At 35.3% G+C, this 18,053-nt stretch overlaps 1 protein-coding gene across 1 annotated transcript in view; it reads left to right on the forward strand.

The window, feature by feature from the left end:
• Window positions 1–3,231: 3,231 nt before the first annotated feature.
• Window positions 3,232–18,053, forward strand: part of FLNB (filamin B) — a 341,931-nt gene continuing 327,109 nt past the window's right edge. Inside the window, 1 exon segment of the mRNA XM_053720866.1 lies at window positions 3,232–3,609. Within this exon segment, the coding sequence (XP_053576841.1) occupies window positions 3,318–3,609 (292 nt within the window). The 5' untranslated portion in view covers window positions 3,232–3,317.

Below are 18,053 nucleotides of genomic sequence, written 5' to 3' on the forward strand. Positions count from 1 at the left end.
ATTAGGTACAGACTCAGTATATATAACAAATGATGCACAATATACAGACTATAGCAGTAATGACACATTCACCAGGTACTTAGGTACAGCCTCAGTATATATAACAAGTGATGCACAATATACAGCCTATAGCAGTAATGACACATTCACCAGGTAATTAGGTACAGACTCAGTATATATAACAAATGATGCACAATATACAGCCTATAGCAGTAATGACACATTCACCAGGTAATTAGGTACAGACTCAGTATATATAACAAATGATGCACAATATACAGACTATAGCAGTAATGACACATTCACCAGGTAATTAGGTACAGACTCAGTATATATAACAAGTGATGCACAATATACAGACTATAGCAGTAATGACACATTCACCAGCTAATTAGGTACAGACTCAGTATATATAACAAATGATGCACAATATACAGCCTATAGCAGTAATGACACATTCACCAGGTAATTAGGTACAGACTCAGTATATATAACAAATGATGCACAATATACAGCCTATAGCAGTAATGACACATTCACCAGGTAATTAGGTACAGCCTCAGTATATCTAACAAATGATGCACAATATACAGCCTATAGCAGTAATGACAATATCACCAGGTAATTAGGTACAGACTCAGTATATATAACAAATGATGCACAATATACAGCCTATAGCAGTAATGACATTTTCACCAGGTACTTAGGTACAGACTCAGTATATATAACAAATGATGCACAATATACAGCCTATAGCAGTAATGACACATTCACCAGGTAATTAGGTACAGACTCAGTATATATAACAAATGATGCACAATATACAGCCTATAGCAGTAATGACACATTCACCAGGTAATTAGGTACAGACTCAGTATATATAACAAATGATGCACAATATACAGATTATAGCAGTAATGACACATTCACCAGGTAATTAGGTACAGACTCAGTATATATAACAAATGATGCACAATATACAGATTATAGCAGTAATGACACATTCACCAGGTAATAATTACAGACTCAGTATATATAACAAATGATGCACAATATACAGCCTATAGCAGTAATGACACATTCACCAGGTAATTAGGTACAGACTCAGTATATACAGTATAACAAATGATGCACAATATACAGCCTATAGCAGTAATGACACATTCACCAGGTAATTAGGTACAGACTCAGTATATATAACAAATGATGCACAATATACAGCCTATAGCAGTAATGACACATTCACCAGGTAATTAGGTACAGACTCAGTATATATAACAAATGATGCACAATATACAGCCTATAGCAGTAATGACACATTCACCAGGTAATTAGGTACAGACTCAGTATATATAACAAGTGATGCACAATATACAGCCTATAGCAGTAATGACACATTCACCAGGTAATTAGGTACAGACTCAGTATATATAACAAATGATGCACAATATACAGCCTATAGCAGTAATGACACATTCACCAGGTAATTAGGTACAGACTCAGTATATATAACAAATGATGCACAATATACAGCCTATAGCAGTAATGACACATTCACCAGGTAATTAGGTACAGACTCAGTATATATAACAAGTGATGCACAATATACAGCCTATAGCAGTAATGACACATTCACCAGGTAATTAGGTACAGACTCAGTATATATAACAAGTGATGCACAATATACAGCCTATAGCAGTAATGACACATTCACCAGGTACTTAGGTACAGACTCAGTATATATAACAAATGATGCACAATATACAGACTATAGCAGTAATGACAATATCACCAGGTAATTAGGTACAGACTCAGTATATATAACAAATGATGCACAATATACAGCCTATAGCAGTAATGACACATTCACCAGGTAATTAGGTACAGACTCAGTATATATAACAAATGATGCACAATATACAGCCTATAGCAGTAATGACACATTCACCAGGTAATTAGGTACAGACTCAGTATATATAACAAATGATGCACAATATACAGCCTATAGCAGTAATGACACATTCACCAGGTAATTAGGTACAGACTCAGTATATATAACAAATGATGCACAATATACAGCCTATAGCATTAATGACACATTCACCAGGTAATTAGGTACAGACTCAGTATATATATCAAATGATGCACAATATACAGCCTATAGCAGTAATGACAATATCACCAGGTAATTAGGTACAGACTCAGTATATATAACAAATGATGCACAATATACAGCCTATAGCAGTAATGACACATTCACCAGGTAATTAGGTACAGACTCAGTATATATAACAAATGATGCACAATATACAGCCTATAGCAGTAATGACACATTCACCAGGTAATTAGGTACAGACTCAGTATATATAACAAATGATGCACAATATACAGCCAATAGCAGTAATGACACATTCACCAGGTAATTAGGTACAGACTCAGTATATATAACAAATGATGCACAATATACAGCCAATAGCAGTAATGACACATTCACCAGGTAATTAGGTACATGCTCAGTATATATAACAAATGATGCACAATATACAGCCTATAGCAGTAATGACACATTCACCAGGTAATTAGGTACAGACTCAGTATATATAACAAATGAGGCACAATATACAGACTATAGCAGTAATGACACATTCACCAGGTACTTAGGTACAGACTCAGTATATATAAAAAATGATGCACAATATACAGACTATAGCAGTAATGACAATATCACCAGGTAATTAGGTACATGCTCAGTATATATAACAAATGATGCACAATTGACAGCCTATAGCAGTAATGACACATTCACCAGGTAATTAGGTACAGACTCAGTATATATAACAAATGATGCACAATATACAGCCTATAGCAGTAATGACACATTCACCAGGTAATTAGGTACAGACTCAATATATATAACAAATGATGCACAATATACAGCCTATAGCAGTAATGACACATTCACCAGGTACTTAGGTACAGCCTCAGTATATATAACAAATGATGCACAATATACAGACTATAGAGGTTATGACAATTTCATTAGATAATAAGTGCAGTATGAAACACAAGAATAGATACAGAGCACTAATACTGCGGTAATTATACGCGCAGCCAGCAGGTGGCGCCTGGCACTTAGGTATTGATGAGGAGCCGCACTTTCTAGCTGAGGAGGTGGGGGCGGAGCGGTGCAGCCGGTGCACATGTGCAGTTCTATCCCTATCCCTGAGTGTGGTTAGAGCTGGAGACTGCAGCATTCAGTCCCAGTGCACTCTAAGCACAGCCTCCCCTCACTGCTCCTGCTCACAGCACCTTCTGCAATGCCGGTCACCGAGAAGGACCTGGCTGAAGACGCCCCATGGAAGAAGATCCAGCAGAACACCTTCACCCGCTGGTGCAACGAGCACCTCAAGTGCGTGAACAAGAGGATCGGTAACCTGCAGACCGACCTGAGCGATGGGCTGCGGCTCATAGCTCTGCTGGAGGTGCTGAGCCAGAAGAGGATGTACAGAAAGTACCACCAGAGACCCACCTTCAGCCAGATGCAGCTGGAGAACGTCTCTGTGGCCCTTGAGTTCCTGGAGAAGGAGAACATCAAGCTGGTTTCCATAGGTAAGTTGTCGGGTGACACCTCCCTGGATTGGCTGCCCAGTGCCCACTTGGGGAAAGTTTAATTACAAGTCTGCCCTCTTGACATGATGTGATACATCCTCTATATTATTGCAGCATCCTGTTTTAGGGAAGTGTCAGCTCTTAAAGTAAGGACCATAAAAAAAAAAAAAAACGTATGTAATTCTATTAGATGCCCCAAACAATAGACACTTTCTTCTACTCTGGGTTACCCAACTCCTAAAGTGCTCACTCATCTCAGTGGTGCCTGCAAGAGCTCATTGTGACTCTAGTGCTTTAGGTAATGCAATCCCTGCAGATTGCTAGTAATAGCAACAGTATAATGGGTCTGTTTATTGCTCAATGGGTAACTTAACTCCTACCTAGTATTTAGTTTGTATTGTGCCATTTGTGCAGGAGAGATTACTAGACTACTGTGTGTATTTTTTCACTTTTTATACTACAAAAAAGTTTTCCAAATGACATTTTACAATAATATTGAGATACAAATGCAGAATTACTGTAGTATGTGTATATACCATTTATATATATATATAAATCTGGTTTGTGCCACAATATTTTATATAATAATTTTCAGTTATCTCATTTAACACGATTAATCAGAGGTTCATTGCATTTTGCTCTGGCAGACAAAGAGTTAAATTGTTTCTGCACATTCTATACACCTGCTATCTCTCCCCCCCCCCCATATCAACACCTTGCTGCAGGTGTTTTTAAGGTCCAGTGGCAACTGAATCATCTGAATGTTGATGGTTTATATGGAAAGTGCATTTCATAGTCATGAATCTAATCCTTTATTTTTCTAAGTATTTGGCGCTCAGACATACAGGTTGCAGCTGCAGGTAGGCAAGGTGTGGCCTGTGTTGAGGACAGCTAGTAATGACTCTGCATACAGTAGTTTAATGCTGCTTGCGTGGGTGAGGCTGTATGAAATCTGTTGACATTTGACTAAGGACTCACCTTTTTAAAGTATTGTAGATATATTCCCCAGTGTTAGGGAAAGGGTTAAAGGTAATTTAATTTGGTAAATGCACACAAATAAAAGCTCTGCTCTGTATGACCTTCTGAAGGTTTTTTTTCTCTGGCCCATATGTCTGGTAGATTGAAAGCTCTGTGGAGCAAAACACGTTTATATTGTGTATAACTGCATAAATTTACTATTAATGCATTTTTCTCAATAGCAATTATGACCAAAACTCACATTCTGTAATGAGGAGAGTAGTTCTTTAAAGGAGTGCTGATTTCACAGTTTTCTTAATTCACATTAGAGTAGCAATTAAACATTGTAAAACATTCTTGTATGAAAAAATGACATAAAATGCTTAATTTGAAAAAATCAGGACATTAATGTTTATGCACATCTGAAACATCTGTATTTATGCATAGTGTCTGCTCTTATCTGAAAAAAAGTTCAAGTACAATGTGTTTAAATTTATAATATCAGGAAATGTGTGTGTTTTGTGCTGATACTGGTGTATTAATGCTTGTTGGCTTAAAGGGACAACTCTAATTGTATTGATGCACAGTGACACAACTCTACAATACATTAATATTCTCTCTTAGATTGAAAAAATTTGAGTGCGCCGCCCCTTTAATGTAAATGACTTTTGTACTATGCAGCTAAACTGCTGTGATTTATTTTAGAAACAACCTGCAGTATATATTGTGAGTCTGTATTCCAAAAGTATCTGCCACTGTATATCCAGCTGTATTGATTCACCTAAAAGGACTTGAAAAACAAACAAGGAGATTAACTCCTTAGGTGCTGATTCAAATACAATTTATTCACTGTATTTATGTGCTGAATGTTATACTGTAAATTGTGTTGCCAATTTTGATAGTTTGGAAAAGAGCTTCTGTGCAGGAAGGGCATGAGGCACACTGGCGTTGGAATTTGTTGGCACCAGTGCAATAAGCAAATATAGGTAAAGCTGTACTGAGAATGTGTTTTTAAAGGGACAGTGAATGCTTTGAACGTTTAATGCAAAAGCTTTAGTTATGTGTAGTAAAACCCTTTTTTTTTTTTTTTCCCCCCCCCTCTTTTCATGCAATTTTTTGCTCTAAAAAGTGTGGCTTTTCTAATTCTCAGAACTGAAAATGTACACTGTAGTCTTATCAAGGCTAACCCTGATACATATTCTCTAACTGGCTTTAGCAGATAATATCTGCATAACCAAGAACTTTATACTAACATTATGACTCTGAAGTCTGGATACAGCAAGTGATGGGCGGAGCTTAGCTATTGAACAATATGTTAATTTGTTTTAAACATATTTAAACTTCACTGATATGTTGTACTATTGATTTAAGGTCACTAAAACGTTATTCTTTTATTTTTTCAATCTTTAATAATATTATTTTTTTATTTTTTTTAAATGCACCTGCTTATTATTATTAAGCTTGCTAATCTATGCTCTGAATACATAATTATATATCTAGCATTTAAAGTTTTTACTCCAGAGCAGCAATGAACTACTGGTATCCAGCTGAACACATCTGGCGAACCAATGACAAGAGGCATATGTATAAAGCCACCATTCACCAGCTAGCTCCCAGTAATGCATTATTTGCTACTGAGCCTGATACTGCGAGCAAAGTCAATTTGCTAATAGAAGTAAATTAAAATTGCGTGCTCTGCCTAGATCATGAGACAGCTTAAAGAAATGTGAGCTTCATTTTTTTTTTTATTTGTAAAGCTAATGGGATATTTTAACTTGTATTATCTTGGGAAAAAAAATAAATGACATAATAAAACTACTTTTTGTTTTCATGCTTATGGGGGGCACGTCTGTATCCACCATCAGGTTTTTAGTATTTGTCTCATCAGCCGTTAGGCAACTGAATACAAACATCAAAAAACAGGAAAAGGGGACAAAGTATTAGAACAGCAAAGTGCTTTTGTATAGTACAATCTCAGCGTGCTTAATTTCTATTTAACTATGTGTTTAAACCCTTTGCATAGGTTAAAGGACCACTCAATGCAGTAGAGTTACATAATTAACAAGTGCATAATAAAAAGACAATGCAATAGCACTTACTCTGAATTTCAAATAAGCAAATTCATTTTTTCTCCCATTTTCCGGCCTCCCTGTATCATGTGACAGACATCAGCCAATCACAGACTAGTATACGTATACCCTGTGAGCTTGTGCACATGCTCAGTAGAATCTTGTTCCCCAGAAAGTGTGAATATAAAAACACTGTGCAAAATTTCACAATGGAAGTAAATTGGAAAGTGCCTTAAAACTGCTGCTCTGTCTGAATCATAAAAGTTTATTTTGACTTGTTATATATATGCAATTAACAGTGCAAGAATAAAATGTTTTAACACATTAAATCATTTTGGTTTTGTACTTATACCGCATTTAAATTATTCTTAGCTTCCTTTCATGACTATGAGTGGTCACTTTAACCTGTTTGCACTGTGACAGACTTTGGCCTTGGATATAAATGTACATAACACGCCTGCTGAAGATATGAGACTCTGTTCTTGCACTGTTCGCTGATAAGATACTGGGGGGAAAGGCGTTGTTGTCTTATGACACATCAGAACTCGCAGTCAAATACTGCTCATAAACATTCTGCTTGCAATTCTAATAACAATCTGCATTTGTTTAGCCTCTATTTGTAGGTGTGTAGTAAAATCATTCTGCAGCAGTCGCACTATCACACTAAAGGCATGGTTTGTACAGGATAATGCCTGGTAATTAAAGAGTTTAATTATCCTTTGTTTGCAGAATGTTACTATATATTATTTAACAACTCTTGGAAATAAGCAGCCATTTTTATACATGTTGCTACATTAAACATATATTGTATTGATATTGTCATTTAAAATGTTTGTGTAATGAAAACACTTAACTGTATAATTTAATTATTTTTATTTACCTGTCATTTTAACTTTTTTTTTTTAAACGGTTTCTTAAAGGAACAGTCTACTTCACATGTTTTTTATTGTTTAATTAGATAATCCCTTTATTACCCATTCCCCAGTTTTGCATAACCAACACAGTTATAATAATACACATTTTACCTCTGTAATAACCTTGTATCTATGCCTCTGCAGACTGCCCCCTTATTTCAGTTCTTTTGACAGTCTTGCATTTTAGCTAATCAGTGCTGACTCATAAATAACTCAATTGTAGTGAGTACAGTGTTATCTATATGGCACACATGAACTAACACTGTCTAGCTGTGTAAAACTGTCATAATGCACTGAGATAAGAAGCTGCCTTCATAGGCTTAGAAATTAGCATATGAGTTTACCTAGATGTAACTTTCACCAAAGAGAACAAAACAAATGTAATCATATAAGTAAATTAGAAAGATGTTTTAAAATTGTGTGCCCTATCTGAATTTTGAAAGTTTAATTTTGACTATATTGTCTCTGGTTTTCTATAAAGTTATGGGTGCTGTCATGTTGGAACCTAGGTTTCCCCCTTGATCTCTATCTGTTCTGCTGAGGGACATGTATAAAACAGGCAATAAGAGTGTGCCAACAAGATGTATTGACTGAATTGGCAATGTTTAGTACTACTATGTATTCAGAAATAGTAAGTAAACTTAGCATCTTCTATCCGTCTGTATTTTGTAGGGCAATTAAGTTATTTTTTAAGGAAAAGGATCCCATTTCAATGGTTCAGAAACTTAGGTAAATTGTTTCAATACAATTATATCTGGACTTGCTCCACAAAAGGGTTAACAAATACATCAGTGTGTACCTAATGGGTGCAAAGCCTAGGGCTGTTAATTTAGTGTACATTTCTCATAGATGGCAGAATAAAAACTCAAGAAAATAAGCTATTGGATGCTTAGCAAAACCTGTTTGTCAGAATTGTTGCAACATTTACATACAATGAAAATTATCTTTATTTGATATCAGATACATCCTTTGTCTTGATATACACAATATGTAGCAATAAATGTTCAAGTACAGTTTATTAAACTATTTTATATTTGCAGTTCATCATCTCTGTCTCTATTACATGAATTATTTTTACATGTCTGGTTAATGTTTGTTCAAAACTAATTGCAGATTCCATGAAAAGATATTTTTATTACAAATTGGCACACTTTCTTTTCTTTGCTTGCTGGCTGCATGCATTATTTACAAGCATTCCGTGGTAGCCAATGAGAATGATGGCTCACAACACATACAGTTGATTGGCCCACACTGACAGGCCCCTCTGGAGGGTAAATATTAGTGACAAAATAACTTTTTAGTTTTTTAAGCAGAACATACTTAAAGGGACAGTATACACTCATTTTCATATAACTGCATGTAATAGACACTACTATAAAGAATAAGATGCACAGATACTGATATAAAAATCCAGTATTAAACGGTTTAAAAACTTACTTAGAAGCTTTCAGTTTAGCTCTGTTGAAAAGGTAGCTGGAAAGCCCACTGCAAGTGGCAAATAAGACACTCCCCCCCTCCCCCTTCTTTTGCATATGAAAAGACCCTTTACACAAACAGGAGCAAGCTGGAGAAGGCAGCTGACGGTATTCACATACAACTTTGGGGCTTGGTTAGGAGTCTGAAAATCAGAGCAATGTTATTTAAAAAATAAGCAAAACTATACATTTTTTAAAGAAACAAACTTTATGGGCTTTATAAATAGATCATCTACAAAACATTTATGCAAAGAAAAAATGAGTGTATAATGGCCCTTTAATGTTAATTTGTACTAACAACATCATCCAATAGTCAAATTGCTCTCTATCATTTAATGTACGCTGTTAAAAGTTCAGTAAACACATTTTTTTAAGTATATTATCTTTATTGAATGTTTTTAAATATGTAATTAAACAGAAATAAAAATAAACGAACCAAGATACATATTATATTGCAATCAATACAACTAGAAGTTTTTAGAGTTAGTCATTTAGACTTTTAGTCATTTTGTATTAATCTATATGGAGGAAAGCACAGAACTATGATAATTAATGATTGGCACTGTGAAGATTTCTTGACCTAAGATCACATAGGTAGGATACTCAGTGTTTGACAGAATGTAGAAAAAATTAGCAGCAGAATAGGGTTAAAAATGAGGGCCAATAGTTAATGGGACATAAAACCCACTTTTTTCATGATTCAGATAGAGCATGCAATTTGAAACAAATTATTAATTTACTTCTATTATATATATTTTTTGTTCTCATGGTATCCTTTGTTAAAAAAACATACATAGGAAGGCTCAGGAGCTGCTGATTGGTGGCTCCACATTCATGCCTTATGTTATTGGCTCACTCATGTGCATTGCTGTTTCTTCAACAAAGGACATCAAGAGAATGAAGCAGATTGGATAATAGAAGTAAATTGGAAAGAAGTATATAATTTTATTCTCTATCTGAATCATGAAATAAACATTTTGGGTTTCATATCACTTTAAATACAATAAAACACATATATCTAGATATTGTGCTTTTTTTATCAATAGTAAAACTCTATCCATCATTTGCCTTATTTGGGGGAGCCAATCTGGGCTTTAGTCTGCAGCAGACAACAAGGCTAACCACTATCATAGAGTTAGTATAAACTACATTGCTCTGCAGTTATCAGCTAAAGCCAATTGGGGAAATATGTAGCATAGTTAGCCTTGATCATTAAGCCAGTGTATTTCAAGTTCTAAAACTTTAAAAAAAAAATCCACATTTTTTTTTACATAAATTCATGAAAAGGGTCAAAATAAATAATGAAAACATATTGCAAAGTTGTTTCATTACACATAACTAAATATTACATTTAAAAAATCTCAAGGTGCTTATCGTCCTTTTTTAAAAGCAATTTTGAAAGTATTTAAAACTCCTTTATTTTAACAGTAAGATTTCAGTTGTTAAGCAGTCTAAGGACATACCCCTTGAAATACTACTTAATTATATGAATATGTTATCCTGCTGTGGTCTGTTAGGCACAGATAAAACTGAGCACCTGCACTAAGTGTGGCATGTTGTAGGGTCTGGGTTCTGAATACTGCTGATACACACCAGTAGCCTCTCTGCAGTCAGTGGGAAACTGGGCAATACAAATTAGTTCATTATAAAGCTCCTCCCCCCTTTTTTTTAAACAATGGATAATTCATTTTTTGTGGGAGATAATTATGCGTCTGATATATCTTTAAAGCCACTTTTTCTCCCATTGTTGCTCCAATTGACAACACCTTATAGATTCTCCCCAGTTGTGGCTGTGTTGCACTTCTGATAAATGTTCAGTATCGAAGAATGTCAGGTACCTTAACCAGACACTTGCACTCATGACCCAGGGACCTCTCTAGCTTTAACTGGGTATTGATGCAGGACTTGGCAGCTGCAGAGGAATGCCCTGTAAGTATGTACTTAATTTGGTAACAAGAGAAAAAAAACAGAAGGGCGAAACCAAGGGGTAGATAATGGGCAATATTTTGAGATTAGTACTGGGATACAGGAGGGTGTGATAGTCTGATTAATAATTATTACATCGACATGTGAAAGCTCAGGAAGTGATGCGCTTCCCAGGCCTCAGTTGAAAAAGTCTCAATATTACAAATAGCAAAATATATACATTATACAGTATATCTAAAGAGTGGCTTACAAAATTCCTAATAGTATAAGTTTATAAAGGGTGTTTTAATAAAGTTTGAATTTTTTTTTTTTTTTAATGTTAGATAAACACAAGTGCAAAATAAAAGAAATTGTTGTACATATTTCAAAACTCAATATAGCAAAAAAAAAAAGTCTATATAAGCTACAATTGCTCACAAAGCTGAGAATTCTACATAGATTTTTGTTTTATCCTCTCACAAAGGGTTTTTTAATGCTTTACTTGTGATATGAAAGTCCCTGTATAGCAGTAACATTATCCTTTATAGTTAGTGTATAAATGACCAGGCTGCCTTCTATGACTGCACAACCCTGTGAGAATGAATAGCCCAGTGTCTGACAGTCTGTACAAAGGTAAAACCTGTAAGGGGAGGTGCCTTACATGGCTGCAGTGTGCCTTAACTCCTTGCCTGCCAAAATATATTAAATATACAGCTCAGCTTGGCAGATCTATGGAGTCATGACTCCCAAAATCTTATTTTCTTTGTTGCATCTGAAAGAGGAAAATTAACATTTTTATATAAATCTTCTGAGGTATCACTCTCTATTAATAAAGCAGAGATAATTCTAGCTATCAGCCAGGGAGCATTTAGTCTTTCAGACCATTTTGTATGGCCATGCACTTCCTGAAAGCTTTAAAACCAGAATAAATTACACTTTGAACTTTTTCTCATGCCAAAAAAAATCTAACATTTTTTTTTATTGTTGGTATAAATGTTTAGTATTTACCTTTCCTTTCCTGCCCCTTTAAGTGTGTTTTGATACAGGACATGCATATTTGTGCCTAACCCATCCATAGGGTGATTGGTTTATTGGATCAGCTAATTGAAATACTTGTCTCTACATGGACAATTTTAATTTTGAATGTAATAGCCCTTTAATATACTGCTGAAATTATAATACAAGAAAAGGTAATATAATTCCTGAGGAGGAACAACAGGGCCCCCTAGAGGAAGGAGCACAATTACAGGATGCAAAGCACCCTGGGAGAGTCACCCTGTCCGTAGTGCCTGACCCTTTGGCAGTAAATGGTTTTCTTATGAATCATGCCTGGTTATAGTGTGCAGCACACCCTGCCCTGATTGTTCGTTATCTTCTTTATATTTATAGTTTTGCTGTCCCTAAAACATAGACAAACATAACCATGGTTACCTTTCTGGGTCAGGACTAAAAGCAGCTGAGTATTTGTCATATTACTCAAATATTGATTTCCTGTTTGCGTTATGTGTGCATATTCCCATCCAACTAATCATTGCTGTTGTAAAATAATGTCCTATGTGACATGGGAGTTGTACGTGTTAAGGATCATAGCAGTAAATTATATTTTGTGACTCGGTAGCCCCTGGGTACAATTTTAATGTTAGCTTTGATTTGTTTGTGTGTGTGTGTGTGTAAAATATATATAAATGTGTATATAATAAATTATATAATATAATCATTTTTGAAGTATTTCATTAGCTGTTTTAAATAGTGACAAAATAAGTGTAAAGTTTTAGTGTCTATAAAACAATGGGAGCTGCCATGTTGTAACTTAGGTTACCGTCTCTCCTGTGGCCAATTAGTGACAGTTATAAATAGGTCACTAGAGTGTGCAGCCAATGGCTGTGTGGAATATAAGTGTTCTGCACTTCCATTTCTAACAGGAACTGAAAAGCTCACAATTTCATTTCAGAATGGAATTACAGGAAAAATAAATAATGAAAGTATATTGTATATGTGTGTGTATGTATGTATATGTATGTATGTGTATATATATATATATATATATATATATATATATATATATATATATATATATAATATGTCAGTTTACCATCTCAGTGTTTTGTCCCCTTAAAAGGACAGTCTGCACCAGAATTTTTATTGTTTTAAAATATAGATAATCCCTTTATTACCTATTCCCCAGTTTTGCATAAACAAGTTATATTAATATACTTTTAACCTCTGTGATTACCTTGTATCTAAGCCTCTGCAAACTTCCCCCTTATTCCAGTTATTTTGACAGACTTGCAGTTTAGCCAATCAGTGCCTGCTCCCAGATAACTTCACGTGCACGAGCACAGTGTTATCTATATGAAATACATGAACTAACACCCTCTAGTGGTGAAAAACTGTTAAAATGCATTCTGAAAAGAGGTGGCCTTCAAGGTCTAAGACATTAGCATATGAACCTCCTAGGTTAAGCTTTCAACTAAGAATACCAAGAGAACAAAGCAAAATTGGTGATAAAAGTAAATTGGAAAATTGTTTAAAATTATATGCTCTATCTGAATTGGCCTAGACTGTCCCTTTAACATTGAGTGGACTATTAACTTCTTCACTCTGGGCTAATAACTGTTTAACCTCTGACTAGTAAATTATATTGATGTTTTTCAACCCTTGTGTGTGTATAATATATAAAATACCACACTTACTGAATTTGTGTCTATTTTTAGTGTGATGTTTAGGAAATGTACCCCTTCTTCAGTTTGAAGAAGAGATTCAGTGCAAGCAGACAGGAATTGGTTCATAGCTTACTCTGTATAACATTTGGCTGTACCGGGCTCCTATTGAAGAATAATAATACACATTCCAGTCTAAAGTTAATTCGCTCTATGTTCCTTAACAAGACATCATTTCATATTAGAACATTTCTATTCCTTTAGTAGCTTTTTTGCAATACAGAAGCATTGGGGAAGATGATTTAAAAAAAAAAACATTATACTATTTCAGTTACAGCTGTTACTGTGCACGTGACATATGGAGCATCTGCCTGTAAGCTGAGTGGCGCTGTGCTGACAGATTGTTCCTGCTCACAGAAATAGTAGTGATGCACATCTGGTCATTACTGATGCGATACACAAAACCAGGGTGGGGGCTCTCCATAATTGCATAAGGCTACCCTGAAAGCTACTTATACTGCTCTTTAAAGTGACATTGTAATCAAAAAGTTACATGTTCTAATTAGGGTGTTTCATTTTTGCACTGTGCATAGAGGAACCTGTAAAGAAACACATGGGTAAAATCCCTCTGGGGGGCTGTGAGCATTACAGCTTTCAAGCTGAACATAGACCTCTACAGACCACATTGGTGGGGTCATGCGTAACCTACTGTGACTTGGCTCACTGGCTGTTTCCTGGTAAGGACCAACAGTCCTCTGCAGCTACCAAGTTGGATGAATTGTGTAATGTTGCACTACAATATGCCCTTTTATTAGTGTATGGGCAGACAAGATAACTCTTTGTATGGGCAGACAAGATAACTCTTTGGATTCTTATCTTTTTGCTTACATTTGTTTTCCACTTATGGTATGATGAAGCTAGCTCCTAAAAGTATTTTTACTTCGAGGTCATTTTAAATGTATTTTTTTTTTTTTTTTTTTTGTGTATCAATATATTGTCATTAAAAACAAAATGTATAAAGTTGTGCACAATCATTTATTTTTAGTCCTAAAAAGAAAAGAGAAACCGGAAGTTCACTTGCGCTCTAATTTATTTAATGAGGACACGTTCCCTGCTAGTAATTCTGATAAAAGTAGCAAAAGCATAACATTGTCTTAAAGGGATTAATTGTATGATTTAGGTAGAACATACAATTTTAAACAACTTTCAAGTTAAAGGGACAGTAAACGTTCAGAATAATGTTATATAATTCTGCACACAGTGCAGAATTATATAACATTATTTTAGCGGTAACTTCAAAAATGTAAAGTATTTTCAGATTTTTAAGTGTAAAGTTGGACTCCGCTCCAGGATCTACTGAGCGGGTCTTGGATATCCAAAGCGCTTTGCAGGCTTGCTGGCTAGTCACAGCATGCCCGGTCGCGCTATTGGACTAAATGTAGCTCGCTCCTGCTCTGGTCTAATTAGCGGGAGTGAGCTACATTTAGTCCAATAGCGCGACCGGCAGGGGCGTATTAAGGCATAGGCCAACAAGGCCGGTGCCTAGGGCAGCAGATTTTTAAGGGGCAGCAGAATTTTGAGTCCCTAGGGCCACTCTACTGAACTCAGGGCCGAGTGGCTAAATCAACCAATTACTAATGACTTAAATGGTTGACCCGGGTATTGCTATCCTATGGGATTGTATGTGGGTGCGCATGACGTGGTGACAGTGGAGGCAGAGCCTGGACTGAGAGGGAATGCGGTATTCTTCCTGGCTCCACCGCGTGATTGAGATTTACACTGACTACACAGTGCAGTGTGCACTACAACGTGACCACTGTGAAACAGCATATGCCTTTCTCCCTTCAATACATCTTCATTAAGCATTAAAATACTTAAACGGATTAGTCACTAAATACTTGTACATTTACTGTTTGTCTATCTGTCATACATGCAAAGAATAAGTATTTATTGCTGAATCTATACAACTATGTGACTTAAAACACAACTGAAAATATGTTGTATGCATTTAATACATTCAGAAACAATACAAGTATATACTTTATTATGATTGTATCATGTGACTTTATCCCCTAGGATACAATTCCTAAACCTATCATAACTACTGTTGTATTTTTTAAGTACTTTTAAAGGCCAGTTTGTATATTCATTACATATTTATCCAAGCAGATATTTTGCTTAAATAACTGTCAATCACCAAAGAAGATGTTTAAGGTTAAACAATTACCTACTGACAAACTATCATACAGTGAAGGATATTTTTTTCTGATATAAACACTTTAATCATCTGACTTGCAAAATAATGTCTTACTATATATATATAATGTGTGTGTGTGTGTGTGTGACCAGAGTGAATGCAAGCCCTGGTGAACATCTACTTAAAAAGACATTATTTTTTTTATTTTTTACACTCTGCCCCAAAAATATTATGTCTAAAAAAGGCCTTAAACCTGGGGTGGGGTGGTGGGGGGGGGGGGGCAGCAGAATGTTTCTTTCATTATTCAGATAGAGCTTACACTTTTAAACAACCTTCCAAATGACTTCTATTATCTAATTTTCTTTGTTCTCTTGGTATTCGTTTCTGAAAGCATACTTGGGTAGACTCAGGAGCAGCAGTACACTATGGGGTAGCTACCTGTTTATTGGTGGCTGCATATATACATGCATCTTGTCATTAGCTCATCTGTGTTCAGCTAGCTCCCAGTAGTGCATTGCTGCTTCCAGACAATACCAAGAGATTGAAGTAAATTTGATAATTAAAGTACATTAGAAAGTTGTTTAAAATTGTATACTCTATCTGAAATATAAAAGAAAAATGTGGGTTTCATGTCGCTTTAACCATAAAAGTTTTTTTTATATTAGTCTATTACAACCTTTTAGTATCCAGGGTGTATGTGTGCGATTGGAGTTATTCATAAAGGTAAAGCAATAAATATAATTAGATATCGTCCCTTAAAGGGACAGTCAAGTCCAAAAAAACCTTTCATGATTCAAATAGGGCATGTCATTTTAAACAACTCTCCAATTTACTTTTATCACCAATTTTGCTTTGTTCTCTTGATATTCTTAGTTGAAAGCTAAACTTAGGAGGTTCATATGCTCATTTCTTAGACCTTGAAGGCTGCCTCTGCATGTGACAGTTTTGGGGTGTATGTGTGCGATTGGAGTTATTCATAAAGGTAAAGCAATAAATATAATTAGATATCGTCCCTTAAAGGGACAGTCAAGTCCAAAAAAACCTTTCATGATTCAAATAGGGCATGTCATTTTAAACAACTCTCCAATTTACTTTTATCACCAATTTTGCTTTGTTCTCTTGATATTCTTAGTTGAAAGCTAAACTTAGGAGGTTCATATGCTCATTTCTTAGACCTTGAAGGCTGCCTCTGCATGTGACAGTTTTTCACCACTAGAGGGCGTTAGTTCATGTGTTTCATATAGATAACATTGAGCTCATGCACATGAATTTACCAAGAAGTGAGAACTGATTGGCTAAAATGCAAGTCTGTCAAAAGAACTGAAATAAGGGGGCAATCTGCAGAGGCTTAGGTACAAGGTAATCATAGAGGTAAAAAGTATATTACTATAACTGTGTTATGCAAAACTGGGGGTAATAAAGAGATCATCTATCTTTTTAAACAACAAAAATTCTAGTGTTGACTGTCCCTTTTAAAGGTATTAAAGGGACACTAAACCCAATTTTTTTCTTTTTATGATTCAGACAGAGAATACAATTTTAAACCACTTTCAAATTTACTTCTATTATCTAATTTGCTTCATTTTTTAGATATCCTTTGTTGAAGAAAGAGCAATGCACATGGGAGAGCCAATCACAGGAGGCATCTATGTGCAGCAACCAATCAGCAGCTACTGAGCCTATCTAGATATGCTTTTCAGCTTAGAATATCAAGAGAATGAGGCAAATTAGATAATAGAAGTAAATTAGAAAGTTGTTTAAAACTGCATGCTCTTTCTAAATCATGAAAGAAAGAAAAAATTGTGTTTCATGTCCCTTTAATATATATATATTGTGTGCACAGGTTCCTTCCATAGATGTATTGACAGATGTCTATAGTGTTGCACTTTTCACTTGTCTCTTGCTGAACCCCGTTGGAACAGAGAGCATTGCCTAGTAACGCTTATGGGTGCCTAAATGGTAGGAAAGCAGATTCTTCCTATCCTCCCTTCCCCTGACATATATCTATGACTAGCGCATCTGCCAGATATGACCTCACCCAAACTGTACGCTACTCATAAACTTTAAGCAGTAGGGTGTGGTACATAAAAAGTGTTACACTGACAGAAACCTTTTAACATTTTGCTTCTGAAAAACAACTTTCTATTTAGCGCTTGGACAAGATCCAACAGATTTTACACCCACGTTCAACAAACTGGTATACGTCAATTTCATCCTCTCTCAAAGACCATCTTAAGAGAGTTTTACACCAAGACTATAAGCATTTT

This window comes from Bombina bombina, chromosome 7, assembly GCF_027579735.1.
Source record: "Bombina bombina isolate aBomBom1 chromosome 7, aBomBom1.pri, whole genome shotgun sequence".
NCBI classification, from domain to species: Eukaryota; Metazoa; Chordata; class Amphibia; order Anura; family Bombinatoridae; genus Bombina; species Bombina bombina.